The sequence below is a fragment of the Chlorocebus sabaeus genome, chromosome X (genome assembly GCF_047675955.1).
Source record: "Chlorocebus sabaeus isolate Y175 chromosome X, mChlSab1.0.hap1, whole genome shotgun sequence".
Lineage (NCBI taxonomy): Eukaryota > Metazoa > Chordata > Mammalia > Primates > Cercopithecidae > Chlorocebus > Chlorocebus sabaeus.
Window position 1 is genome coordinate 135,972,926 of NC_132933.1, and position 27,365 is coordinate 136,000,290.

At 43.2% G+C, this 27,365-nt stretch overlaps 1 protein-coding gene across 9 annotated transcripts in view; it reads right to left on the reverse strand.

Annotated features, from left to right (window-relative positions):
- The window catches only part of REPS2 (RALBP1 associated Eps domain containing 2), a 268,818-nt gene extending 257,270 nt beyond the window's left edge, over positions 1-11,548 (reverse strand). For 7 of the 9 annotated variants that reach the window (XR_012092076.1, XM_073013858.1, XM_007991154.3 and 4 more), the window contains exon 1: positions 11,102-11,495. Coding sequence is in view for 8 of the 9 variants with exons in the window: in XM_073013858.1 (XP_072869959.1) it covers positions 11,102-11,368 (267 nt within the window). In the remaining variant the exon portion in view is untranslated. Of the gene's footprint in view, positions 1-11,101 lie in introns of all 9 variants that reach the window. The other 2 variants (XM_007991152.3, XM_007991151.3) reach the window with 1 other exon arrangement.
- Between the last annotated feature and the right edge of the window lie 15,817 nt (positions 11,549-27,365).

The following is a 27,365-nucleotide window of genomic DNA, read 5'->3' on the forward strand; positions in this document are numbered from 1 at the left end:
GGGTACCAGAGAGTACGCAAAGGAGAGGAGTTAAAAAATTTTAAAATGATTTTAAAGAAAGCCAAAAAATAAAAATAAAACTCAAAAAGCAGAGCACACCAAACACCTCCAAGGGCAAAAAACTGTTGCTGTATCATCATCTGCTTTTTACAAGGCTGACTCTGAAGTAAGGGAGAGACAAAGAGATTACCGTATTAAATATGTTTTTTTGAAGGCATGGGGCAAGTATTACACATCTCAGAAGGTCTGCACTTAAGAAACAACCTTTTTTTTTTTTTGAGACAGAATCTCGCCTCTGTCGCCTAGGCTGGAGTACAGTGGCACAATCTTGGCTCACTGCAACCTCTACCTCCCAGATTCAAGCAATTCTCCTGCCTCAGCCTACCAAGTAGCTGGGACTACAAGCACATGCCACCAAGCCCGGCTAATTTTTGTATTTGTTGCAGAGACAAGGTCTCCCTATTTTACCCAGGTTGGCCTCAAACTCATGGCCTCAAGTGATTGGCCTACCTCAGCCTCCCAAAGTGCTGTAATTACAGGCGTGAGACATGCACTTGGCCAAAAACAACAATTCTTAATTGCTGGCATTTATGGGATTCACTTTAATTATTTGGAAAATTAACACAGGTGAAACATATAATTACCTACCTCCAGGAGACGGAATCAAAGTATTTTTCTTGTAAACCAATGGCAAAGTGTTACAAATGAATTCAGTCAAAGTGAACATTTCCTACTAGCCTAGTGTTAATAATGTCCTCTCCTGGTTCTGAATGACATTATGAGGATGGCTGAGTTTCTCAAGTCTGTTAAAATGGCTTTTTTCTTCAGGTCTATGTTCTAGTCCAAGTCTCTGAAGTAGAGATAGCAGTAGTAAATAAAACAGGCCAAACAAGCAGCTGGCACTGGCCCCAGAGGGGCTTGTCCTTCCTCCTTTGCAGTGAAGCACAGCTGAGAGGGCCAGATAAAATGGTCAGGAGCAGAGCTCAGAGCCGGGACTATAGGAACTGTCCCTGGTGAGGTCTCAGAGGAAACAGCTGAGCATCCATTCACTCTGAGCTTCCTGCAGGACAGACTGGAGGAGGAGGGACTACAGCAGCCTGAGGGACTCTCACTCCTGACCATGGACTTGCCAGCAGCACTGCTGTCATTTGACCGAAAACAGAGAACCCTGTTGCCTAGGCAACATAGCAAAACCCCATTTCTATAAAAAATACAAAAATTAGCTGGGTGTGGTGGCATGCACCTGTAGTCCCAGCTACTTGGGAGGCTGAGATGGGAGGATCATTTGGGCCCAGGAGGCAGAGGCTGCAGTGAACCAAGATTGTGAAATTGCACTACAGCCTGGGTGACAGAGCAAGACCCTGTCTCAAAAAAAAAAAACTGCTGTGGTTTTTTGCTTACATGCATAATAGAAGGAAGTGCTCAATCTCAGTTGGGGGAAGGGCAGTTAGTAAAAAAAAAAAAAAAAAAAAAAAGATGTAGTTCTTTTCCACATCTAAATTCACAGACCCCTGAACTGACCCAGGCTGAGAAGGCCTGCTTTAGAGCACTGCGTGCAGGAGTAGCCAGGCAGGGCATTCACATCTGCTTTTCCACTTTTTTTTTCCCTGCCTCCTACTAGTTAAGAGGAAAAACAATTGCCTAAAGACTAAAATTGAAAATACCTAAGAAGTTACATATTTGCCAGTTCTACTTAGGATGAATTATGCATGAAAATGTTTCTTAAAAAGATAAAGGAATTCTAAATTAGTGGCTGAGCAAAACATATGTATATCCTGGCCACAAAAAGGCTCAACAGAATAATTTTCTACTTCAGACAAATCCTGGAAAGCAAGTGTGGTGAAAAGATCCCAAGGTGTCCCCCGCAAAATTCTCACCTCCTGGTATCTGTTCTTTTGTATAATCCTCTCCCCTTGAGAGCAGACAGAACCTGTGACTTGCTTCTAACTAATGGACTATGACAAAGGTGATGGGATGCCACTTGTCTGAGCTGACTGGAGAGAGACACTCTCCTGCTGGCCTTGAAGAAGCCAACAGCCATGTTGTGAATTGACTATGGAGAACGCCATGTGGAGGGAACGGCAGGAGGCCTCGAAGTTGAGAGCCTCAGTTCTAAAATCACAAGGAACTGAATTCTGCAACCAAGTGTTGGACCTCCACAGAGGTCTCCAAGCTCCAGACACCTTGATTGTGGCTTTATGAAACTCTGAGCTGAGGACCCAGCTGAGCCATGTCCAGACTCCCGAGCCACAGAAACTGGGAGATAATAACTGTGTGCTGCTTTAAGCTGCTAAGTTTGTGGTAATTCATTAAAGAGCAATAGATAATGAATGCAGCAACCAAGAGAGGGGGTGACCATCCCAGTTTGCCTAGGACTGTCTGAAGACTGAAGTTCCATGCCCCAGGAAATCCTTCAGTCCTGAGCACCCCAGGTTGGTTAGTTGCCCACCAATAGATAAGTATGAATAATAGAATGCCATAAATACAAAACATGAGAAACTTGCCTATATGAAACAAATAGAAAGTTTGAAAAACCCTGGAAAGGAACCAAACTCTCTTTTTAAAGTTATAAATAGGCCAGGCGCGGTGGCTCACACCTGTAATCCCAGCACTTTGGGAGGCCACGGTGGGCAGATCACCTGAGGTCAGGAGTTCAAGACCAGCCTAGCCAACATAGCAAAACCCCGTCTCTACTAAAAAATATAAAAATTAGCCAGGCATGGTGGCGGGCGCCTGTAGTCCCAGCTACTCGGGAGGCTGAGGCAGGGAGAATTGCTTGAATCTGGGAGACAGGGGTTGCAGTGAGCCGAGCTTGTGCCACTGTACTCCAGCCTGGGTGACAGAGTAAGACTCTGTCTCAAAAAAAAAAAAAAAAAAAGTTATAAATAATTAGCAAAACAACCCAAGATTTCCTCAAAACCAATTATCTACACCCTTAAAATAGACAGCCCCTACTTAGGGGTGTGAAACTAGAACAATGTTCAAATCCATCTTGTATTCCTGGTCTTCAGTTGGTTACTTTTTCAATCTCCCTACAGGTTTCCCAACTATTCTAAATCAGTTCTCAAGCATGTCTATCTCCATGACAGCCAAAGGCTTGACAGTATTGAACATTATCAGTCTTGCCATTTGACCATAGGCCACAGGTACCTTTTCTGGCCAACCTAAACCCCTGCATGTTTCCATTTCCTTCTTCCCACCCTGGTTCCTTCCTTAAAGATAAGCCCTATGAACCATATGATGTTTGAGACTTGCTTCAGGATGACAAAGGGGAGAGGGAACAAAGATAGAAATGTAGATGGAATAGAATTAACCATGCATTGACAGCTGTTGAGCCTGAGTGGCAAGTGCAGCAGGGTTTAATGCATTATTCTATCTACTTGCTTATTTAAGATGTTCCATTTTTAGGCCGGGCATGGTGGCTCACGCCTGTAATCCCAGCACTTTGGGAGGCTGAGGCGGGCGGATCATAAGGTCAGGAGATCGAGACCATCCTGACTTAACACGGTGAAACCCCGTCTCTACTAAAAATACAAAAAAATTAGCCGGGCGTGGTGGCGGGTGCCTGTAGTCCCAGCTACTCGGGAGGCTGAGGCAGGAGGATGGCGTGAACCCGGGAGGCGGAGCTTGCAGTGAGCCAAGATCGCGCCACTGCACTCCAGCCTAGGCGGCAGAGCGAGACTCCGTCTCAAAAAAAAAAAAAAGATGTTCCATTTTTGAAAAGATGAAAAATGGCAGGGTGTGGTGGCTCACACCTGTAATCTCAACACTCTGGGAGGCTGAGGCGGGAGATCACTTGAGCCCAAGAGTTTGATACCAGGCTGGGCAATATAATGAGACACCATCTCCACAACAAATTTTTAAAAAGAAAATTAGCCAGGCTTGGTGCTGCACACCTGTATTCCCAGCTACTCGGGACCTGAGGCAGGAAGATTGCTTGAGCCCAGGAGGTTGAGGCTACAGTGAGTCATGATCAGATTGCTGCATTCCAGTCTGGGTGACAGAGCAAGACCCTGTCTCAAAAAAAAAGAAAAAGAAAAAAAAGATAAGAAAAAAGAAAGCCCATGAAAGTTAATTAATTAGCTCAAACATCCCCTAGCACACTCAAGAATGTAAGTGTGCATTCTGCTATCTATGAAGGTGTTCCAAATTTTCATACACGTTTCGAACAGTCCCCCAGTCATGTGACATTCTATATAAATAAGGAAACATGCCACCTACTTCCCTTTGGCATAAGGGTCTCTACTGCACTGTAACAATGAGTCATTGTAAACGTAAGTAGTAAAGATTTTTTAAAAGGAAACATAAATGAACTGAAGTTACATGTGTCAACAAGATGAATTCCAAAAACATAACAATGGGAGGAAAAGCAAGTTGCAGAAGGTTACATAGAATACAATATTCCTTAAGTTAAAAAGACGTCCAAAATAATATATTTTTTAGTGATTTATATATACACAAATATATATATCCACATATACATACAATAAAAGTAGAAAGAAATCTTCAAATCATTCACACCAAGTTCAGGACTCTGGTAACCTCCAGGGTAGGGAGGGAAGGGAATGGGACCAGAGAAGGGGACATAGGAAGCTTTCACTCTAGCTGGGCTGTTTTACTTATACAGAGTGGTGGATATACAGTTATTTCTTGGGTAACTCTCTAGTTTTACATGCCTGAAATATTTTATTACAAAAGAGTCAACAAGTAACTACTATGCAGAGGTACTCCTTTTAACCTGGCAATGGTTTAGCTCTGGTACTTCCTACATCTGCTGGCATTCATTCTCTTTTAGAAAAAAGTAACACTGTCGATCTAAAACAGCATATAGTTAATCTTAGTTACGTGTGTGTGTGTTTGTTTTGGTCTGTTTGTTTGTTTTTGAGATGGAGTTTCACTCTTGTCCCCCAGGCTGGAGTGCAATGGCGTGATCTCAGCTCACTGCAACTTTCGCCTCTCTGGTTCAAAAAATTCTCCTGCCTCAGCCTCCTGAGTAGCTGGTATTACAGGCATGCGCCACCACACCCAACTAATTTTTGTATTTTTAGTAGAGATGGGGTTTCGCTATGTTGGCCAGGCTGGTTTCAAACTCCTGACCTCAGTTGATCTGCCCACCTCGGCCTCCCAAAGTGCTAGAATTACAGGCATGAGCCACCGTGCCCAGCCCCTAGTTACTGTTTTAATATGCTGGCCTCTATTTCCCTAAAGTATAGTTATAAAATTATACGATCTAAAGATGTAAAAATATAAAGTTGTTTCATTTACATTTTTTAAAAATAGTTATAGCGGCCGGGCGCGGTGGCTCAAGCCTGTAATCCCAGCACTTTGGGAGGCCGAGACGGGCGGATCACGAGGTCAGGAGATCGAGACCATCCTGGCTAACACGGTGAAACCCCGTCTCTACTAAAAATACAAAAAACTAGCCGGGCGAGGTGGCGGGCGCCTGTAGTCCCAGCTACTCCGGAGGCTGAGGCAGGAGAATGGCGTAAACCCGGGAGGCGGAGCTTGCAGTGAGCTGAGATCCGGCCACTGCAGTCCAGCCCGGGCTACAGAGCAAGACTCCGTCTCAAAAAAAAAAAAAAACAAAACAAAAAAAAAATAGTTATAGCTAATAATCTAGCAATGAGCGAAAGTTCACAAGAATATGTCTTTTACCTATAATTTTCTTTAATGATTAAACAGTTGCTTCAAAAAATCAGAAGACAGCCTTCAGAAAAGACTTCTCCCCAAAGGTGAGGGCATGCGCACAGATTTTTAAAATATTTCCTACTTCCCACAGCTTTGTTTTACTTATTTACCTCAATCAAAGCTGCTTAAACAATCAGATAACACTTATCGGGTTTTTTTTTTAACCATTCACTGATTTCCCTTGATATGGAAGCAACAGTGTTTTATAATTATTCCCCTTAATGTCCAAGAATTAACTACCATAAAAATGAAAACCAACATGGATGAAGCTGGAAACCATCATTCTCAGCAAACTAATACAGGAACAGAAAACCAAACACCGCATGTTCTCACTCATAAGTGGGAGTTGAACAATGAGAACACATGGACGCAGGGAGGGGAACATCACACGCCAGGGCCTATTGGGGGGTGCAGGGCTAGGGGAGGGATAGCATTAGGAGAAATACCTAATGTAGATGATGGGTTGATGGGTGAAGCAATCACTAAGGCACATGTGTACCTATGTAACAAAACTGCACATTCTCCAAGTGTATCCCAGAACTAAAGTATAACAAAAAAAATTAATACAGATGAGATCTGGAGCATATGTGTATAATTACATAAGTCATGTATGTTTTACATGAGCATACAAAAAAATGTAAAAAGATATGCACAAAATTGACTTTTTTATATATTCTTCTGTTACTTGGCTTTGAAAAAATAATGTTCTCATTTTTGAATTTTAAAAGAAAACTCCAATAAGATGTGTATATGTTAAAAATATTTTAAATGAAAACCAATTTTAATGATGACTTCGAATATACACAGCATTCCAAGAGACTGACACTATCCTAAAAGATAGATATTATAAAGTGGTCTGTTAATTCATTACATCAAATACAAAACTTGCTGCTTTAAGGTAGATATTTTATTTATTTATTTATTTAATGAGACAGGGTCTGACTCTCTCACCCAGGCTGGGGTGCTGTGGTGTCATAATGGCTCATTGCAGCCTCAGACTCCTGGGCTCAAGGGATCCTCCCACCTCAGCCTCCAGAATAGCTGGGACTACAGGCATGCCCCAGAGAGAGGTAGGTAGAGGGGGTGTGTGTGTGTAGACGGGGTTTTGCCATCTTGCCCAGGCTAGTATTGAACTCCTGGACTAAAGCAATCCTCCAGCCTCAGACTCCCAAAGTGCTGAGATTTACAGGTGTGAGCCACTGGATCTGGCCATAGCCTATTTTAAAAGGTCTTTTGGTCTCTTTATAGAGTATTTATTTCCCTGTGCTGACTTATTTTAAGAGCAGCATTCTAGCACTAGGTGGAAAATGGCAGAATGGAACGCTTTTAAATTAGAAAAAGAAAATATGTCTATGAACAGGTAATGGTTTTGTTTAGTATTTCAAGACAGAGCAACAAATGTTAGAGTAGTTGGTTTCCCAGGTTATGAAGTATTTTGTTGGTATTCAAAGGCCAGCATTTTACTAGAAGGCATAGTGCGTGGTAAGAATCAGGTCGCGGTTTGACAACGTATTTGGTTTGGGTTTGACAGGCTTATTTTACTTTATTTTGATACAGGGTTTTGCTCTGTTGCCTAGGCTGGAGAGCAATGGTGCGATCATAGCTCACTATAACCTTGAACTCCCAGGCTCAAGCAATTCTCCTGCCTCAGCCTCCAGAGTAGCTAGGACTACAAGCGCATGCTACCGTGCCCGGCTATTTTATTTTGTGTAGAGACAGGGTCTCACTATGTTACCCAGGCTGATCTCAAAGTCCTGGCCTCAAGCAATCCTCCCATCCTTGGCCTCCCAAAGCACTGGGACTACAGGCGTGTGCCACAGCACCAGGCTGACATTCTATTTTTGGATGTTATCTTTCAAGTCTTTTCTCAACCAAATAAAAACTCTGAAGTGTAAAAACATTTGCATGGGAACATAAGCTCCATGAAGACAGAGATTATGTTGGATTCACTATTATAACCTCAGCACCTAGGCTAGTACCTGACACACATCAGAAACTCATATGTTTTCCACCTAGTGCTAGAATCCTGCTGTTAAAATAAGTCAGCAAAGGAAAATAAATACTCTGTAAAGAGACCAATTCATTGCTGATGGGAATGCAAAATGGTACAACCACTTTGGAAGGCAGTTTGGCAGTTTCTTATAAAACTAAATATACTCTTACCACACAATCTAGCAATCATGCCCCCTTGCTATTTACCCAAATGAGTCAAAAGCTTATATCTTGCATGTAACAAAAAAGCCTACATACAGATGTTTATAACAGGTCTATCCATAATTGCCCAGACTTGGAAGCAACCAAGATATCCTTCAGTAGGTGAAATTGCAGTACATCCAGACAATGGAATATTATTCAGCACTATAAAGAAATGAGCCACCAAACCATAAAAAGACATGGAAGAATCTTAAGTGCATATTACTACATGAAAGAAGCCAATGTAAAAAGTCTATATACTGTATGACTCCCACTATATGACATTCTTAAAAAGGCAAAACTATGGAGACAGTAAAAAAAAAATCAGTGATTGCCACATGTTAGTGGAGAGGGAGGGATGAATCGATAGAGCACAGATTTTTAGAGCAGTGAAACTATTCTGTATGATACTACAATGGTAGATCCATGTCATTATACATTTGTCCAAACCCACAGAATGTACACCACCAAGAGTGAGCCCTAATATACTTTGGGGAATAATGATGTGTCAATGTAGGTTCACTGATTGTAAAAACTCTATTATTCTGGTGCGGGATGTTGAGAGTAGGGAAAGCCACTGGTGTGTCAGGGCAGGGGATATATGGGTACTCTGCTAAATTTTGCTGTGAACCTAAAACTGCTCTGAAAAAAAAAATAGCCTATTAAAAAATATGTTAAGGCCGGACACGATGGCTCACGCCTGTAATCACAGTACTTTGGGAGGTCAAGGTGGATGGATCACCTGAAGTCAGGAGTTCAAGACCAGCCTGGCCAACACGGCAAACGGCTGTCTCTACCAAAAATGTAAAAATTAGCTGGGCGTGGTGGCATGCGCCTGTAGTCTCAGCTACTCGGGAGGCTGAGGCAGAAGAATCACTTGAACCGGGGAGGTGGAGGTTGCAGTGAGCTGAGATCACATCACCGCACTCCAGCCTGGACAACAGAATGAGACTCCATCTCAAAAAATAAATAAATAATAAATATTTTTATAGACCATTTACTTGTGGTAAGACTGCAAGATTCTCATTCTTCCTGGAACATTATTATGGTAATCTTAATTGTACGCTTATTAAGAGGAAAACCTGGTTGTTACCATAGAAAATACCAGGGCTGGTTAGTGCCTCCAAGATTTGAGCAGTTATACCTGTCGGGGCACTTAAATCTCAACTTACAGGTTCCTGTTTAACAGGGAAAGGATAAAAACATCTATGTTTGTTTTAAAGAATGGCTAATACACCGATGGGGTAATACAAATTAAAGTGGGTGGAACATACACACACCACCACCACCACCAAAGTGATGGGTGAAAATTAGGGGTCTGCTGGTTGCTGACTTTGTTTGACTCTCTTAGGATTACATGTCCGGGATGCCTTCAGTGTTCATTTTCACCTGTACCAAGAATAATGAGTTATGGTAATTTTGTTGGATTGAAGGGGGATGATGTGTTTTGCTTTGCTAGGCTGAATAAGGGAGCTTCAAGCTCTGAGAGATTTACTCCAAGCAATATTGTAGGGATGTCCCCTTTGGCCAGTATCTGAAGCAGTCTTTTGCAAGCAGATTTCAACTGGACATCAAAAATATAATCTCATTCACGCACAGGCACTGTGCCTTGGGTCCTTTTAAAACCATATGTACCTCAAGAAAGCATGGGTTCTAACATCAGGAAATCCTTCTTACCAATTCCTAAGGAGGCATCGACCAACATATACAGATTTACTATGCCCACCTCCTGTTATCCAATGCATTACTGACAACAAAATAAGCCTTAATAGGTACCCAGCTGTCACTTACTTGCTGCATAGCCTCAGTCAATTATTCCTCTTTCAGCTGGGAAGCAGTTACAGCATTGAATAAATGTATCATGCTCGGGAGTATTCTGAGGGCCTCAAGTAATAGTCATGGTTTGTGTTTTAAGACACTGACTTTCTCTTTACCTGAGCCAGCTCAACTACTCGTCAGCAATGGCAGAACTGTCTGTATATCAAGGACTTTTTTAGGGACAAACAGCCATGCTAAGTTCTGTGAATACTAATTATATTTTCAGAAATCCCAAATTCAAAAGGGTGAAAGATTACAAAGTGTTTAAAGTTACGCTCACAGAGCAGTACAAACACTCTAGCAATATAAAACGCAGTCTTAAGTAATTTCTCTAAAAATACGTATGAACACAATGACATTGCAAGTGAACCATAAAACCCTCAGTTCTCCTTTGAAACTAGATTTTAAAATACCACTCGCCACTCTAAATATTCCATTGGTGTTAACAACATTCATACTATTGCTTTTAGGGAAAGCTTCATTTGACGTTTTGAACCTGATATTAACAATCTTATCATGAAGTGCTGGTGACATGAAATGACAGACAAAGGCTTATCAATTAGTCTTTCTCCAAGCTCCAAGGAAAGCACAAAACGAACACAGCGTCTGGTATGTATCATCCCCTAGTCCTTTTCCAAGTATAGAACAGTCAAAAGGTGGTAGCTATGACACCCCTTACCTTTCAATTCTATTTCAAGTCCAAGTAATGATAGATGGGAAACTACAGCTGTTTCCCATGGTGGACTTCTGAAGTCCACCTCTAGCCTCAAATGGGAAATTTGGTTTTGACTTGACAAACGTCCTCTTGCAGTCCCGTGTCCCTGTTCTGCAACTTGTCATTAAGGTTTTTGATTTAATATTAATATTTAGACATATGTTATGGGCAATTACATATTGTAGATACGTATATATCACAACTACATAGAGAGGACAACATTCAGCCCTGGGCCTCTAACCCTACAGACACACACACCCTTCAGGTTCAAATCCCAGCAAGGCACCCTGACAGCCCACTCAGGAGAGGGAGGGGCAGGAGCAGCGAGCAGAGGTTAAACCAGGCAGCAGCCAAAACAAACACCACTTCCAGAACAGGACAAACTTTGGGTCTGGGCGGCTGCAGAACCCCAGAAATGGCCGGGGGAGGGGAGGGAATGTCAGACAGTCTCAGGGAAGGAAGATGGGGAGCGCGCACCCAGCACTGACTGGGCGAGGAGCTGAGCTGCGGAGGAGGCTGGTGTCCCCCGGGTACAAGGGCGTCGCCGCCATCCCCGGCTGCAGAGTTCTCTGACAACTGGCCGAGGCCTCTGGGTCCCTGGGGGCAGCCCTGTCGCCCCACTCGCAACCTCCGCCCCCGCAGACACTGCCCCACAGACCCGCAGGGACAGGAGGCGGAGGGACCCACCTGGTGCAGCGTCTCGGCTGGCAGCTGCGACGCCCGAAACAGGTCAGCCACGGGGCCGGCGGCTGCAGTGGCCGTGCCGGGGGCGACTCTGGCGGCCTCGGGAGGCCCAGACCCGGGGCCCCCGCCCGCGGCGCCGGCACAGCGCGCGAAGAGCTCGGAGTAGCACTGCTGCTCGCCCTCGCTCAGCAGCAGCGGTGGCGGCCCGGAGCCACAGCCCCCACCCGCCGCCGCCGCCGCTGCCGCCGCCGCCGCCGCTGCCGCCTCCATGGGACCAGCAAGGGGGCGCGGCGGAGCCCTGTCCCTAGCTGGGGTGCCGCTGCGTCGGCCACAGCCACCGGCTCCTCGGCCTCAGCCGCCGCCGCCGCCGCCGCCACCCCCACGCCCCGCAGCTGCCGCGCGGCCGCTTCCTCCCGGCGCGCGCCGGCCCCGCCCCCGGGCTTGAATGTTGTGCCTCAGCTGCGCGGCACATGGAGACAGGCGCGGAGCGGCCCAATCACAGCCTGAGATCTCACCGCGGCCCCGCCCCCGCCTCCCGCCTGCCCCGCCCAGCGCCAGGTAACTAACTCAGCGCGCTGCCGGCCCTCCGCCCGTCACCTGCTCCGCTGCCCAGGAAGGCGGGCCCCGTGCCTTTCCAAGCCTACCCTGCAAGGGAGCGGAGTCTTTGGCCATCCGCCCTGGTTGGGAAGGGCGCATCTAAACCCAACTGGAGAAAAGCTCTTTTCGGGAAGCGGGGAAGGTCGTGGTGTTTTTTCGCCAGAAGGCTGGGGCAAGTGTGGTGCCCACACCACGCCATGCCCTTTCCAGAAAACGGACAAGGCATGGGAAATTAGGTTTCCTTTCTTCCATAGCAGTAGTGCTTATGTCCTAAACAGCTGGAAGACACAGACGTCTGTACAAACAGGGTCCCACTGACGCCAAACTGTTCAGTGGGTATTGGAGTTAGGCCACCTCTTCAGACATGGCTCAAACCAGGAGTTGAGACTTCATAAGGAATAACATCGGTTACTCGTAAATACTAGAGTAGTAAAAGACCCATTTTGCAGATCATTTTGTCCAAACCCTGCTTTTACATATGAGGAAACTGCCATGTTCACCTTCATTCCTTCAAAACTAGTTGAATATCTCGTATGTAGCAGATTTATATGCTAGGGCCTGAAAATACAAACCTCAGTAACAGAGGATCCTCACTCTCCACAGGAAGCACTTATTTTGGTAGTAAAACAGGAATTTTTTTTAAGTACGAAACTTTTTCAAGCTCACGCCAAAAATCAATTCGAGAACCCACATCTTTCCATCTCTGTCCATGTCCTCCTCTCTCTCCATTCCTCCCTATCCTAAAGCATACACACTGTATTTTTCAAATGTGCTTGCTTCCTCCTGGCTAGTACTGTAGCCACTTTTTTTTTTTTTTTTTTTTTTTTTTTTTTTTTTTTTTTTTTTTTTGAGACGGAGTTTCAGTCTTGTTGCCCAGGCTATAGTTCAATGGCACAGTCTTGGCTCACTGCAACCTCCACCTCCCGGGTTCAAGCAATTATCCTGTCTCAGCCTCCCGAGTAGTTGGAATTACAGGCGCCTGCCACCATGACTGGCTAGTTTTGTATTTTTAGTAGAGCCGGGGTTTCACCATGTTTGTTAGGCTGGTCTCGAACTCCTGACCTCAGGTGATCCACCCCCCCCCCACCTCGGCCTCCCAAAGTGCTGGGATTACAGGCTTGAGCCACTTGAGCCCTCTAGCCACTTTTAAAAGAAAGTCCAGGACGGGTGTGGTGGCTCATGCCTGTAATCCCAGCACTTTGGAAGGCCAAGGCAGGCAGATCACCTGAGTCCAGGAGTTCGAGATCAGCCTGGCCAGCATGGTGAAATCCCACCTCTACTAAAAATACAAAAACTAGCTGGGCCATGGTGGTGAGTGCCTGCAGTCCCAGCTACTTGGGAGGCTGAGGCAGGAGAATCACTTGAACCTGAGAGATGGAGGTTGCAGTGAGCCAAGATCGTACCACTGCACTCCAGCCTGGGCAACAGAGCAAGACTCTGTCTCAAAGAGAGAGAGAGACCAGAAAAGAAGCCACTGGAAAAAAAAAAGTCTGTCCCACCATTGCACTGGAAGTTCCAGCATCCGGTCCACATAGCTGCATCTCTTTTCCAAAAATTATCTTTTTAAATGTCATTTTTCCTGGGAAGACCTGCAGAAATATATGCATGAAGCCTCACTGGGAAACACTAACCCAAAAGAAAACATCAGTCTAGGGTTAAGCACTAATAAAAAATATATTTTACTACAAAGAAAGCTACAAAACATTGATTTAAAAAATTGAAGAGGACATAAAAACATGGAAAGGCATCCCATGCTCATGGATTGGAATAATTAATATTATTAAAATAACCATACTACCCAAAGAAATCTACATATTCACTGTGATCCCTATCAAAATACCAATGACATTCTTCACAAAAATAGAAAAAAATCCTAAAAATTGTATAAAACCACAGAAGACCCTGAATAGCCAAAGCAATCCTGAGCAAAAAGAACAAAGCTGGAGGCATCACACTACCTGACTTCAAAATATACTACAAAGCTATGGTAACCAAAACAGCATGGTACTGACATAAAAAGAGATACATAAACCAATAGAACAGACTGGAGAACCCAGAAATAAACCCACACATTTACAGCCAACTGACTTCCAACAAACCACCATGAAAATACATTGGGAAAGGACAGTCTTTACAATAAATGGTGCTGGGAAAACCAGCTATCCATATGCAGAAGAATAAAACAAGACCTTTCTCTCTCTCTCAGCATATACAAAAATCAACTGAAGATGTATTAAAAACTTAATCATAAGACCTAAAACTGTAAAACTACTGGAAGAAAACACTGGGGAAATGCTTCAGGACATTGGTCTGGACAAGGATTTTATGGCTAAGACCTTGAAAGCACAGGCCAAAAAAACAAAAATAAACAAATGGGAATGTATTAAACTGAAAGGCTTCTGCACACCAAAGGAAACGTCAACAGAATGAAAAGACAACCTGCAGAATGGGAGAAAATATTTGCAAACTATTCATCCAACAAGAGACTGATATCCAGAATATAGAAGGAACTCAACTCAACAGCAAAAAAATAATAATAATCCCATTAAAAAGTGGGCAAAGGATCTGCATAAACATTTCTCAAAATAATACATACAGATAGCCAACAGGTATATGAAAACATGCTCAACATCATTTATCATCAGGAAAATGCAAATCAAAACCACAGTGAGATATCATCTCAGTCCATATATAAGAGAAAGGGAAAGTCTTATACACTGTTAAGAATACAGATTAGGCCGGGCGCGGTGGCTTACGCCTGTAATCTCAGCACTTTGAGAGGCCAAGGCGGGCGGATCACGAGGTCAGGAGATCGAGACCATCCTGGCCAACATGGGGAAACCCCGTCTCTACTTAAAATACAAAAAATTAGCCGGGCTTGGTGGTGGACACCTGTAGTCCCGGCTGCTCGGGAGGCTGAGGCAGGAGAATGGCGTGAATCCGGGAGGTGGAGCTTGCAATGAGCCGAGAATACAGATTAGTACTGCCCTTATAGAAAACAGTGTGGACGTTTCTCAAAAAACTAAAAACAGAACTACTATATGATCCAGCAATCCCACTACTGGGCATTTATTCAAAGGAAAGGAAATCAGTAATTAAAGAGATACCTGCACCCCCATGTTTATTGCAGCACTATTCACAATAGCCAAGATATGGATCAACCTAAGTGTCCATCAACAGTGCATGGATAAAGAAAATGTATTATATATACACAATGGAATACTATTCAGCATAAAAAAGAATGAAATCCTGTCACTTGCAGCAACATGGGTGGAACTGAAGGTCATTGTGTTAACTGAAATAAGCCAGACACAGAAAGACAAACATCACATGTTCTTACTCATATGTGAGAGCTGAAAAAGTTGATCTCATGGAAGTAGAGTGATAGTTATCAGAGCCTGTGAAGGGTGGGCTGGAGGATGAAGGGAGGTTAGCTAATGGATACAAAAATACAGTTAGAAGGAGTAAAATCTAGTGTTTGATAGCATAGTAGGGTGAGTATAATTAACAATTTATTGTATATTTCTTTTTTCCTGAGACAGGGTCTCAATCTGTCACCCAGGCTGGAGTGCAGTGGTACAATCACGGCTCACTGCAGCCTCGACCTCCTGGGCTCTAGCAATTCTCCTGCCTCAGTCTCCTGAGTAACTAGGACTGTAGGCATGCACCACCATGCCCAGCTAATTTTTGTATTTTTTATAGAGACAAGGTCTCGCTATGTTGCCCAGGCTAGCCCACTCTTAGGGCTCAAGTGATCCACCTGCCTCAGCCTCCTAAAGTGCTAGAATTACAGGCATGAGCCACCATGCCCAGCCTATTGTACATTTCAAAATACCTAGAAGATTTGAAATGTTCCCAAAACAAAGAAATGATAAATGTTTGAGATGATGGATATGCCAGTTATTCTGGTTTGATCATTACACATTGTATACATGTATCAAAATATCACATATATCCCATAAATATGTATAATTAATATGTATCAATAAAAAATGTTCATACATTTTAGAATTTGCTTTAATAAAGGGATATATAAAACTTTCACTCCAAATAGTTTTATTTTTACTAAAAACAGAAGACAAAAAAAATCTCAAGAAATACCACTGATGATAACAAATATACTTTGGTATTATGGTCAACTAAAGGACTAAGGTCAGGAAGAGAAGCGAAGGGGAAAAAAATCATGAAATTGTAAATACAAAAAGAAGGAAAGGAAAGGGGGAGACAGTGAAGAGAGATACATAAGAAGAAGAAAAATGAAAAATGATGTCAGCCTCAGTGATAGCCAGAGTAATATTTACCTTTTGGAATCTAGAAAAATGGAACAAAGAAGAGGATCTTCTCCAGAAGGAAGAAGTTCTCACCTCTTCACTAAGCTTTCTTTACACTACGTCTTGCATCCAACCTGCCAGGAGGGAACTAAAACAGCAGAAAGCTTCAGAGTGCAGAAAGGATAGGTAAATTAGGAGCAATAAAGACTAACTTCACTTGGGAATTTCCATTTCAAAATCTCACCACCTGGCTGGGCATGGTAGCTCATGCATGCAATCCTAGCACTTTAGGAGGCTGAGGCAGGAGGATCACTTGAGCCCAGGAATTCCAGACCAGCCTGAGCAACCTAATGAGACCCTGCTTCTATTTAAAATTTAAAAAGAAAAAAAGAATTTAAAAAAGGAAAGAAGATCAGGCACGGTGGCACATGCCTATAATCCCAGAACTTTGGGAGGCCAAGACGGGCAGATCACTTGAGGCCAAGAGTTCAAGACCAGCCTGGCCAACATGGCAAAACCCTGTCTCTACTAAAAATACAAAAATTAGCTGGGTGTGATGGCTCACACCTGTAATCCCAGCTACTCGGGAGGCTGAGGCACAAGAATCTCTTGGACCTGGGAGGCGGAAGTTGCAGTGAACTGAGTTTGTGCCACTGCACTCCCGCCTGGATGACAGAGCAAAACTGTCTTGAAAAGAAGGAGGAGGAGGAGGAGGAGGAGAAGGATGAGGAGGAGAAGAAGAAGAGGAGGAGGAGGAGGAGGAAGAGGAAGAAGGAAGAAGAAGAAAAGAAATTTCACCACCTTTGTAGTTTCCATAGCTGTGATACCTTCTCAGGAAAACTGGAAGCCCGATGTTTATTCTCTTCCTACCTTTGTGGTTGTACTCAGGTTTCCCTGAGAATGTCCCACCATTCTAATAAAGGCTAGAAGGGGACATAACTCTGTGTGATAAACACCAAACTCTCCTTTACCCTGTAACTACTGTCAAAGGAAATGTGAGCTATAATAATCCCTAGTATTCATGCAGTGGAGAAAAAAAGCTACAAAGCTTTTTAAAGCACTTTTATACCTATTATCTCATTTAAGCCTCATAGTAACTTTCTGAGGTAGGTTGGGAAGACATTTTTAATCTCCATTTTGCAGATGAGAAAATGGATGCAGAGACAGTGTGATTTGTCTCACTGAATACCAGATTCAGAACTGATCTTTATGACTCAACTAAGTATAATAAATTTGATATATTTATTAAGCACCAGATATGACAGAGACAGGTAGAAAGTCTCACATCTGTGCCTGTCAATCTATCAGCGAGACAATCAACATTTATTGATAGAACAGAGAGTATTTACTGTAACCCTACCAGAGTACCAAGAGGAATTTTTCTTTAATGCAAGATGTGTTTCTTTCAAGGAGTTTGAAGCCTCACTGGAAGAGACAAAACTAACACAACAAATAAAAACAAATAAAAGACAATATATAATTAAGTGCTAAACTGTGTACTCTGAGTTAACCGCTGTGGGAGTTGAAAGAAGAGAGAAAATTCATGAGCCAGAGCTCAGCGAGGAAGGCTTGATGAGGGGGGCTGAGATGGCTGTTGACTGAGACTGGGTGGAACTGGGGAGGTAAAAGGACATGACAGAAAGGGAGGAGGCCCAGAGACTTGGCAACCAGGAAATAATGAGTGAGGGATGGCAGGCTGGGTCAGAAGAAAGGGCAGCTCTGAAGGTCTCCAGTATGTAAGAGAGAAGCTGCTCAACAAAAGATGTGGGGCACAGCCAAACGGGACCCAGCAGCAGTAATACCCAGGGCACAGGAAGAAAAAAAAATGGCATTTGTAAAAATGTGTTAATATCTAAGGAATGCCAAGTACTGTTCTTTATTTCTACAAGTTTTTTCAGTAGAAGAAATAGTTATCAAACTTCAAAATAAATACAGATAAGAATTTAGAAACTAGAAGCACTCATGTCCCTTAAGGCTGACAGTAAACAAGAACTTTTTAGAAGGGAATATCTTTATACTTTTTTGTGGTTCAAAGCTTACACACTTGTTTTGGCTCCATGTTGGCCGGAAAAGCCAGAGGGATCATATTTTCAGAAATAGTCAAGAGATATCAAGAGATATCCTTTTTTATTCTTTCTCATGGAATCCGATTACTCCCATTGCAGAGCTATTCTTTACGTTATGTTCCCCCCCCCCCCCCAGAAAATTGGTACTGAGGAGTGGAGCATTGCTATAAAGATACCTGAAAATGTGAAAGTGACCTTGGAACTGAGTAATGGGCAGACACTGGAAAAGTGTGAAAGGCTCAGAAGAAGACAGGAAGCTGTAGGAAAGTTTGGAACTTCCTAGAGACTGAATGGTTATGACTAAAATGCTGATAGTGATATGGACAGTGAAGGCCAGGCTGATGAGGTCTCAGATGGAAATAAGGAACTTATTGGGAACTGAAGCAAAGGCTACTCTTGTTACATTTCAGCAAAGAGCTTGGTTGGATTGTGCCCCTGCCCTAGGGATCTGTGGAACTTTGAACTTGAGAGAGATGATTTAGGGTATCTGGCAGAAGGCATTTCTAAGCAACGAAGGGTTCAAGATATGGCCTGACTGCTTCTAACAGCCTATGTTCATATATGTGAGCAAAGAAATGACCTGAAACTGGAACTTACATTTAAAAGGGAAGCAGAGTGTAAAAATTTGAAAAATTTGCAGCCTGGCCATGTGGTAGAAAAGAAAAGCCTATTTTCAGGGGAGGAATTAAAGCAGGCTGCAGAAATTTGCATTAGTAAAAAGGAGCCAAGTGCTAATACCTAAGACAATGGGGAGAAGGCCTCAAAAGCATTTCAGAGACCCTCATCACAGCCTCTCCCATCACAGACCCAGAGGCCTAGGAGAGAAGAAAAGGCTCCACCCTGTGCAGCCTTGGGCCTTTGCTCCCTGCATCCAAGCTGCTCTTGCTCCAGCCCTGGCTCAAAGGGGTCCAGGTACAGCTCAGACTGCTGCTTCAGAGGATGCAAGCCACAAGCCTTGGCTGCTTCCACGTGGTGTTAAGCCTACAGGTGTGCAGAGTGCAAGAGTTGAGGCTTGGGAGCCTCCACCTAGATTTCAGAGGACGTATGGAAAAGCCTAGACTCCAGGCAGAAGACTGCTGCAGGGGCAGAGCCCTCATGGAGAACCTCTACTAGGGGAGTACAGAGTGGGAAATGTGGAGGTGAAGCCCCCACACAGAATCCCTACTGGGGCACTGCTTAGTGGAGCTATAAGAAGAAGGTCACCATCCTCCACACCCCAGAATGGTAGATCCACCAAGAGCCTACACCCTGCACCTAGAAGAAGCACAAGCACTCAATGCCAGCCCATGAAAGCAGCCATGGAGGCTGAACCCTGCAAAGCCACAGGGGTGGAGCTGCCCAAAGCCTTAGGAGCCCACCTCTTGCACCAGTGTGTCCTGGATACAAGACATGGTGTCAAAGGAGATTAGTTTGGAGCTTTAAGATTTAATGACTGCCCTGCTAGGTTTCAGACTTGCATGGGGCCTGTAGCCCCTTTCTTTTGTCCAATTTCTCTTTTTTTGAATCAGTGTATTTTCCCAATACCTATCTCCCCTTTGTATCTCAGAAGTAACTAACTTGTTTTTTATTTTATAGGCTCTTAGGTAGAAGGGACTAGCCTTGCTTCAAATGAGACTTTGAACATTGGACTTTTGAGTTAATACTGGAATGAATTAAGATTTTTCAGGGACTATTGGGAAGGCATGATAGGATTTTGCAAGGTGAGAAGGACATCAGATTTGGGAGATGCTAGGGGCGAAATGATGTGGTTTGACTGTGTGCCCCCATCCAAATCTCATGCTTAATTATAATCCTCAGTGTTGGAAGTGGGGCCTGGTGGGAGATGATTGAATCATGGGGGTGGATCCTTCATGAATGGTTTAGCCCCTTCCACTCGTTGCTGTTCTTATGATGGTGAGTGAGTTCTCATGAGATCTGGTGGTTTAAAAGTGTGTGGCACCTCCCCACAACCCCTCTCAGTCCTGCTTCTGCCATATAATATGGCTGCTCCCACTTTGTCTTCCACCATGAGTAAAAGCTCCATGAGGCTTTCCCGGAAGCAGATGCTGCCTGTACAGCCTGCAAAACCATGAGCCTATTAAACCTCTTTTCTTTATAAATTACCCAGTCTCAGGCATTTATAGCAGTGTGAGAATGGACTAATACAATCATGCTGTGCTTGCAGGTTTGTAGTCTAGGATCAATAGGCTATACCATATAGCTGTCAACTTAAATATCAAAGAGAGGCTCTCTAAAAGAAAATGATGTTTATGGCCAGGCACGGTGGCTCATGCCTGTAATGCTAGTGCTTTGGGAGGCCAAGGTGGGTGGATCATTTGAGCCCAGGAGTTGAAGACCAGCCTGGGCAGCATGGCAAAACCCTGTCTCTACAAAAAAAAATACAAAAATTAGCTGGGTGTGGGGCATTGTGTCATGCACCTGTAGTCCTAGCTACTTGGGAACCTGAGGTGGGAGGATCGCTTGAGCCCAGGATGCTGAGGCTGCAGTAAGCTGTGGTTGTGCCACTGCACTCAGGCTAAGCAACAGAGGGAGACTGTCTCAAAAAAAAAAAAAAAGAAAGAAAAGAAAAGAAAAAGTAAAAAAAGAAAAAAGAAAGAAAAGAAAATGTTGTTCATTTGGGAATAGGGCATTGCAATGGGAATATGTATGCCACAGTAAACTTGTGCATATTCATGGAGGTAAAGGAAGACAAAAATTTTTCAAGGAAAAATGAAGGTTACATAATTTTTTTGAAACGGTTATTTTTGGCGACAAGGATCAATAACAAGGGTGGCACCAGTTCAAGGTTAGACAGGCAGTTGCTGGGCAGATGCCTTTACAGAAGGTTGTGATGATATTCCTGCAAGTTTGCAGTTTTTGCAGTCTTTTGTTGTAATTTTGTTGTCAGGCATAAAAGTGTGAGAACCCTCTCTTCATAGCCTTCCTCAGTTCTATGTATCAGATTTTTTTTTTTAACGCAAGTGACTCCATTTTGATTCTGACAACTTTCACGTAGCCTAGGTGTGTAGTAGGCTGTACCATCTAGATTTGTGTAAGTACACTCTGTGATGTTCACACAACAACGAAGACACCCAACAACGCATTTCTCAGAATGGACCCGTCAGGTTGGTCTTGAACTCCTGACCTCATGATCCACCCGCCTCGGCCTCCCAAAGTGCTGGGATTACAGGTGTGAGCCACCGCACCCAGCCGACAATTAAATCTTACAAGTTACTGTCTCAGCCAGGCATGGTGGCCTGTAATCCCAGCACTTTGGGAGGCCAAGGTTGGTGGATTGCTTGAGCCCAGGAGTTCGAGACCAGCCTGGGAAACATAGCCAGTTCTCATCTTTACAAAAACTACAAAAATTAGCCAGGCATGGTGGTGTGCTCCTGTAGTCCCAACTACTTGGGAGGCTGAGGTGGGAAGATCACTTGAGCCTGGGAGGTCAAGGCTACAGTGAGCTGAGATGTCACCCTGCACTCCAGCCTGGGTGACAGAGCAAGACCCTGTCTAAAACAAACAAACAAACAAATGACTGCCTACCATAAAACTAGTTTGGAATTTTGGTGAAGTTATATCTTACACCCACCCTTGTGTGCATGTGTGTGTGTGCGTGTGTATGTGCATGTGCACCCATGCAGATGTGTGATTATGTGCCCTCTTTCTTCCTATACCAACTGTGTCCTCTGAAGTCCAACAAACTGAGAAAGTGGCTGCTCTCAAGTAACAAAGAATTGTTCCCAGCAGCCCTGCTGCCCTCTTATGTAAAGTATCAGACAGTTCACTCCTCTCCGTGGAATTAAGCCTTTGGTATCCCTGGGAATGGCTAAGCAGAAATGTTAAAAACTTTCTGTGCACTGGTAAAGCCCAATAGTTAAGTGAGACAAACTGGAACCAAGAGTTCTCACTACTTGTTAACCTTGGGAAAGTAGCTTCCTGCTTTGTTTCGCAGAACAGGGTTTTGGATAATTATTATCGTGACCACATCTTTTTATAGTGCTTTAAAAAATTGTCCATAATACTCAAATGTATCATTAGAGCTTTATTTTTAGAGCTTTTTTTATTTTTTAAAAGACTAAGAAAGAATTTTTCAGTTATTCAGCATTTTAGTCATCATAGAGTTGAAAGCAAGGATTATAATTGATGAAATTGATAGAATTCTGAAAATCAAATTTTCCAAAGCTGGTTATGTTTCTGAAAAATGGAATGTCCAGCAAATGAGTCAGGGTAGGCTAACTGCTGTAACAATCCCCAAATGTCAGTGGGTTAACATAATTCCGGTTTATTTCCTGCTCATGTCACCCCTGTAGAAAGGGTAGTTTTAGTCATATTCATTCAGCGACACCGTCTGCTGGCTCCTCCATCCCCTAGGTCCTCAAAGTCCTCCACTAGATCTTCTGCATCTAGTGGTTAGAAAAAGAAAGCAAGTGGGAACTCGGAAGAGCTGGAAAGATGAGGGTTTATGGGGGGGTCAGGCTCAGAGGTGGCACAAACCACCTCTCTGCTTTCCATTGGTTGGAAACCAGTCATATGGCAAATAAGGCTAGGAAATATCATCAAGCTGTGTACCCAAGAAGAAGTAAGAAGTTTAGGGAATATCTGGCCAGACTCTGCCATAATGACCATGAGAAAATTTCAGACCTAGGGTAGGCACTGTTGTTTTACTGCCAAGATTCCCTTCACCAGATGATGGACATACCAGTGAGTGCTGTCTGCTAATGGTTCACAGCTGCTCCCTTCTTTGGACACTACCCTCAGCCAAACTAGTCACTTCAGGGAGGTTACACCTCCATCACCTCCCATGAAACAGCCCGCAGGCAAGGACTGACTGACTCCCATACAAGGCCAGCTCCTTGACTCAAAGTGGGACCGACTCTGGTTCTGATCATGCTCCAGAGTGGCCCGTGGGTTCAGGCTAAGGGAAGTCTCCAGCAGAGACCACTTCCTTGCGTAGCTCCCTCTCCAGCCCTGTCCTGCTTCCCTCACACCTCTTCTTCTGAGAACACTTCCCCATCAAAGCACCAACACAAAAAATCCCCATCTCAGTTTCTGTTCCCAAATAATCCAACCTGAGCCAGGATTTTATATCAGAAAGTAATACGATCCATATCTCACAAAAAAACATGTGCAGCACAAGCCAACCTGTAAATACTTAAGTGCTTTCAGTACAGTCTATATAACATTATGCTTAATAAACAAAGACTGCTACCCCAGCACTGCAAACAGGATCCATTTACGGTGAATATAGATTGTGGTCTCATTCTTCATTTTTCTTTCCTACCCTATTCTACTTTGACCAAGTTGATGTGGCTACTGAGTCATCTGGGATTCGATTCTCTGCCTTGCAAGGCCACAAATGCATTTATCACTTCCTTGGGGGTGACACAACCCACAGAACAGTGCAGGTACATAAATCACAATTCCAGTTAACTGATTTACATCGACAGTGATGCCTGCTCTGTGAACTATAACTCTTGTACACATAGCATTCCTCTTCTTGCTACATAAGTTCTCTCTGGAGATAAATTTTAAATAAGAAAACTGCTTTGGCAAGTGACACTGGTGTAAAGAAAAAAGAAAAGGAAAACTGCTTCTTAATACAGAGCCATAGAAACAAACAAAGGAACTAAATGAGGACGATGAGGCCAGTACACCCTTTTTCACGGTTAAGGATATTTCCAAGTAGCATTTTGAAGACAAAGAGCATGTCTTACTCATCTGATACGTAATAAATAATTGTTGATTTACTTTCTACCAAAAAGATGTTCATCGCAGCACTACTCACAGTAGCAAAGACATGGAATCAACCTCAGTGCCCATCAATGGTGGATTGGGTAAAGAAAAAGTGGTACATATATACCATGAAATACTATGCAGCCATTAAAAAGGATGAAATCATGTCCTTTGCAGCAACATGGATGAAGCTGGAGGCCATCATCCTGAGTGAATTAACACGGAAACAGAAAATCAAATATCACATGTTCTCACTTATAAGTGGGAGCTAAATCTTGGTACACGTGAACATAAAGATGGGAACAATAGACACTAGGGACTCCAAAAGGAGGGGAAACCAGGGGTTGAAAAACTATCTATTGGGTACTATGTTCACTGTCTGGGCGATAGGATCAGTAGAAGCCCAAACCTCAGCTTCATGCAACATACCCTTGCAACAAACCTGCACATGTACCCCTTGAAATTAAAATAGAAACTTAAATGTTTTTAAATGATGTCGATTTAAATCAAATGAGGAATCAGAATTACCTGGAAAGTACTAGAAACACGGTGGTAAAGTATCCTTCCGAGATTTCCCCTCATAAAAAGTTTATGTTTTCCTTTGCAACTAAATCCCCTCCTAGTTTAAACCTACTTTCATGACATGATTTCATTCCCAATTTCATGTCTTATTTCACATTTTTATTCTCATTTATTTAATTCTCTTCTCTAGGAGTTCCAGTCACTGAAAACTTAAATTTTAGTTTAGCTGCTTCCTGGTGACTTCTGAGCAAATACTATAATCTCATGAATAACAGTTTCCAAAGTGACAATGTAGATTTGGTTGTGTCTTGGAAATGTCCCCCTGTTCGTCTACTCTAATTTACATATTATAGCAGAATCTGGTGGAAAAGATTAATTTCATATTCAGGCAGCTGTCCAAGCAGTGTGAGTTCAAGGTGCCCAAGATGTGGAATTGTATTAGTCGTCTCTTGCTGCATAACAGCAGCTTAAACAACAAACGTTGATTATCTGTTTCTGAGGGTCAGAAATTTAGGAGTGACTTAGCTGGGTGGCTCTGTTACTGGAAAGGGGTCCCTACCAGACCCCAAGAGAGGGTTCTTGGATCTTGTGCGAAAAAGCATTTGGGGCACATCTATAGAGTAAAGTGAAAGCAAGTTTGTTAGAGAAGTAAAGAGACAAAAGAATGGCTACTTCATAGGCAGAGCAGTGGCATGCGCTGCTTGACTGAGTATACTTATGGTTATTTCTTGATATATGCTAAATAAAGGGTAGATTATTCATAAGTTTTCCAAAAAAGGAGTGGGGAGTTCCCACTCCTGCTCCCCTCCCCCACCACTGCAACTAAGGGTTCCTCCCCCTTTTAGACCATATAGGGTAGCTTCCACATGTTGCCATGGCATTTATGAACTGTCATGGCACTGGTGGGAGTGTCTTTTAGCATGTTAATGTATTATAATTAACGTATAATGAGCAGTGAGGATGACCAGAGGTCACTTTCATCACCATCTTAGTTTTGGCAGGTTTTGACCGGCTTCTTTACTGCATCCTGTTTTATCAGCAGGGTCTTTGTGACCTGTATCTTGTGCCAACCTCCTATCTCATCCTGTGACTAAGAATGCCTAATCTCCTGTGAATGCAGCCCAACAGGTCTCAACCTTATTTTACCCAGCCCCTATTCAAGATGGAGTCTCTCTGGCTCAAATGCCTCTGACAGCTTTGGCTCAGGGTCTCTCAGGAGTCTGCAATCAAGCTGTTGACTAGGGATGTAGTTATCTAAAGTACTGATTGAGGCTGAAGGAGCTATTTCCAAGACAGTTAACTCACATGGCTATTGGCAGGAGACCTCAGTTCCTTCTTATGTGGACCTCTCCACAGGATGCCTGAGTGGCCTCATGACATGGCAGCTGGCTTCCAAACCCAGAGCTGGTGATCTAAGAGAAAATACTTCTGCAACCATATTGCCTTTTACAACCTAGTCTCAGAAGTGACACACGAAGAAATTTTATGGGTACATTTTAAACCATAACACTGATTCCTAACTTCTCTCTTGTTCTTCACAGAGATTCTCTCATATTTGCAAAGTGCTTTTTAATATTATTTGGGGGTCAAATTAATGTCAATCTATTCATAAACTTAAAACAGACAGGATTTTTACAAATTCATGAGCATTTTTTATTTTGTTAACTTTTTGCAGTAATTTGAGATTCACAGAAAATTGCAAAAATAATACAAATTGCCCCTGTGTACCTCTAACCCAGAATTTCCAAATGTTACCACATTTGTTTTATCAACAAACATTTATTATTTCTCTCTCTCTCTCTCTCTCTCTCTCGACAATTGAAGTGAGTGACTGAGGCATGAGTCTCAATCATCTAGGTTTATTAAGCCACTTTAGAGGGCTTCCGGGAAAAACACCAGCCACAGACACATTGGCTGCTGTTTTTCTGAAGTTTTCAGGTTTTGTGTTTTTACATTTCCTTAAAGGGAGGACAGGTGTGTAGGAACAGGGGCAGGTAGGCAGTTAGGCAAATACTATATTTCATATAAGATGAAGTGAATGTCTGAAAAGAGAAAGGGAGTAAAGGAAGAGTCAATTATGCAGACGTCTCTGGGTAGGCGGAGGAATGAGCCTTGTCTTTGTTCTGCACCTGGGAAGATAAGCTTGTGATGACATTATCAGTGCAGAATGGACCAGACTAGTTTTATGAGGTAGACCTAAAGTTATCATTGGCATGTCCTTCTTTCTGGGAGGTCAGCAAAGAATTTACTTATGAATAATCTGTGGAGGCCATCCTTCACAGATACGTGAGGCCTTTTATCTCTCCATGGGGATCTGACTGCTGCGTTAATGTTAGTAACAGCTATTCATTTGGGAGAGGGTGTTGCAATGACCTTTCCTGTTGCACAAGGAGGATCCTGAGATTTTTTAAATTTTCCTTTCCACTTTCCATCTATTTTCTTTTTCTGAGTCATTTGAGAATAAGTTGCAGACATAATACCCTTTTACCCCTGAGTACTTCAGTGTACATTTCCTAAACACAAGGATATTCTCTTGTATAATGACAATACGATTATCAAAATAAAAGAAGTCACTATCATCTAATCTATAAATTTTATTCAATTTTTACCAATTGTCCCACTAATGTACTTTCAAGTAAAAGGGGGAAAAAAAAAACAAAACTTTTTTTTCCTCAGTCAGGATCCAGTCCAGGATACATTGCACTTAATGGTCATGCCTCCTTTAATCTGAAGCAGTTCATCAGTCTTTCTTTGTCTTTCATGACCTTGACATTCTTGATGTCTACAAGTCATTTATTATGTAGAGTTTATCGCAGTTTGGGAGCAGATGGTATTCAATTTGCTTACAAACCTGCATCTTCATTCCTCTGTAAGCTTTGTAAATCTTCCTGAGACTCATAAAAATAAGCAGTCCTAAATATTTTTTAAAAATTGCCTTTGGCTGGGTGCAGCAGCTCACACCTATAATCCCAGCACTTGGGGAGGCTGAGGTGAGTGGATCACGAGGTCAGGAGATCAACACCATCCTGGCTAACACAGTGAAACTCCGTCTACACTAAAAAAAAAAAAAAATACAAAAAATTAGCCGGGCGAGGT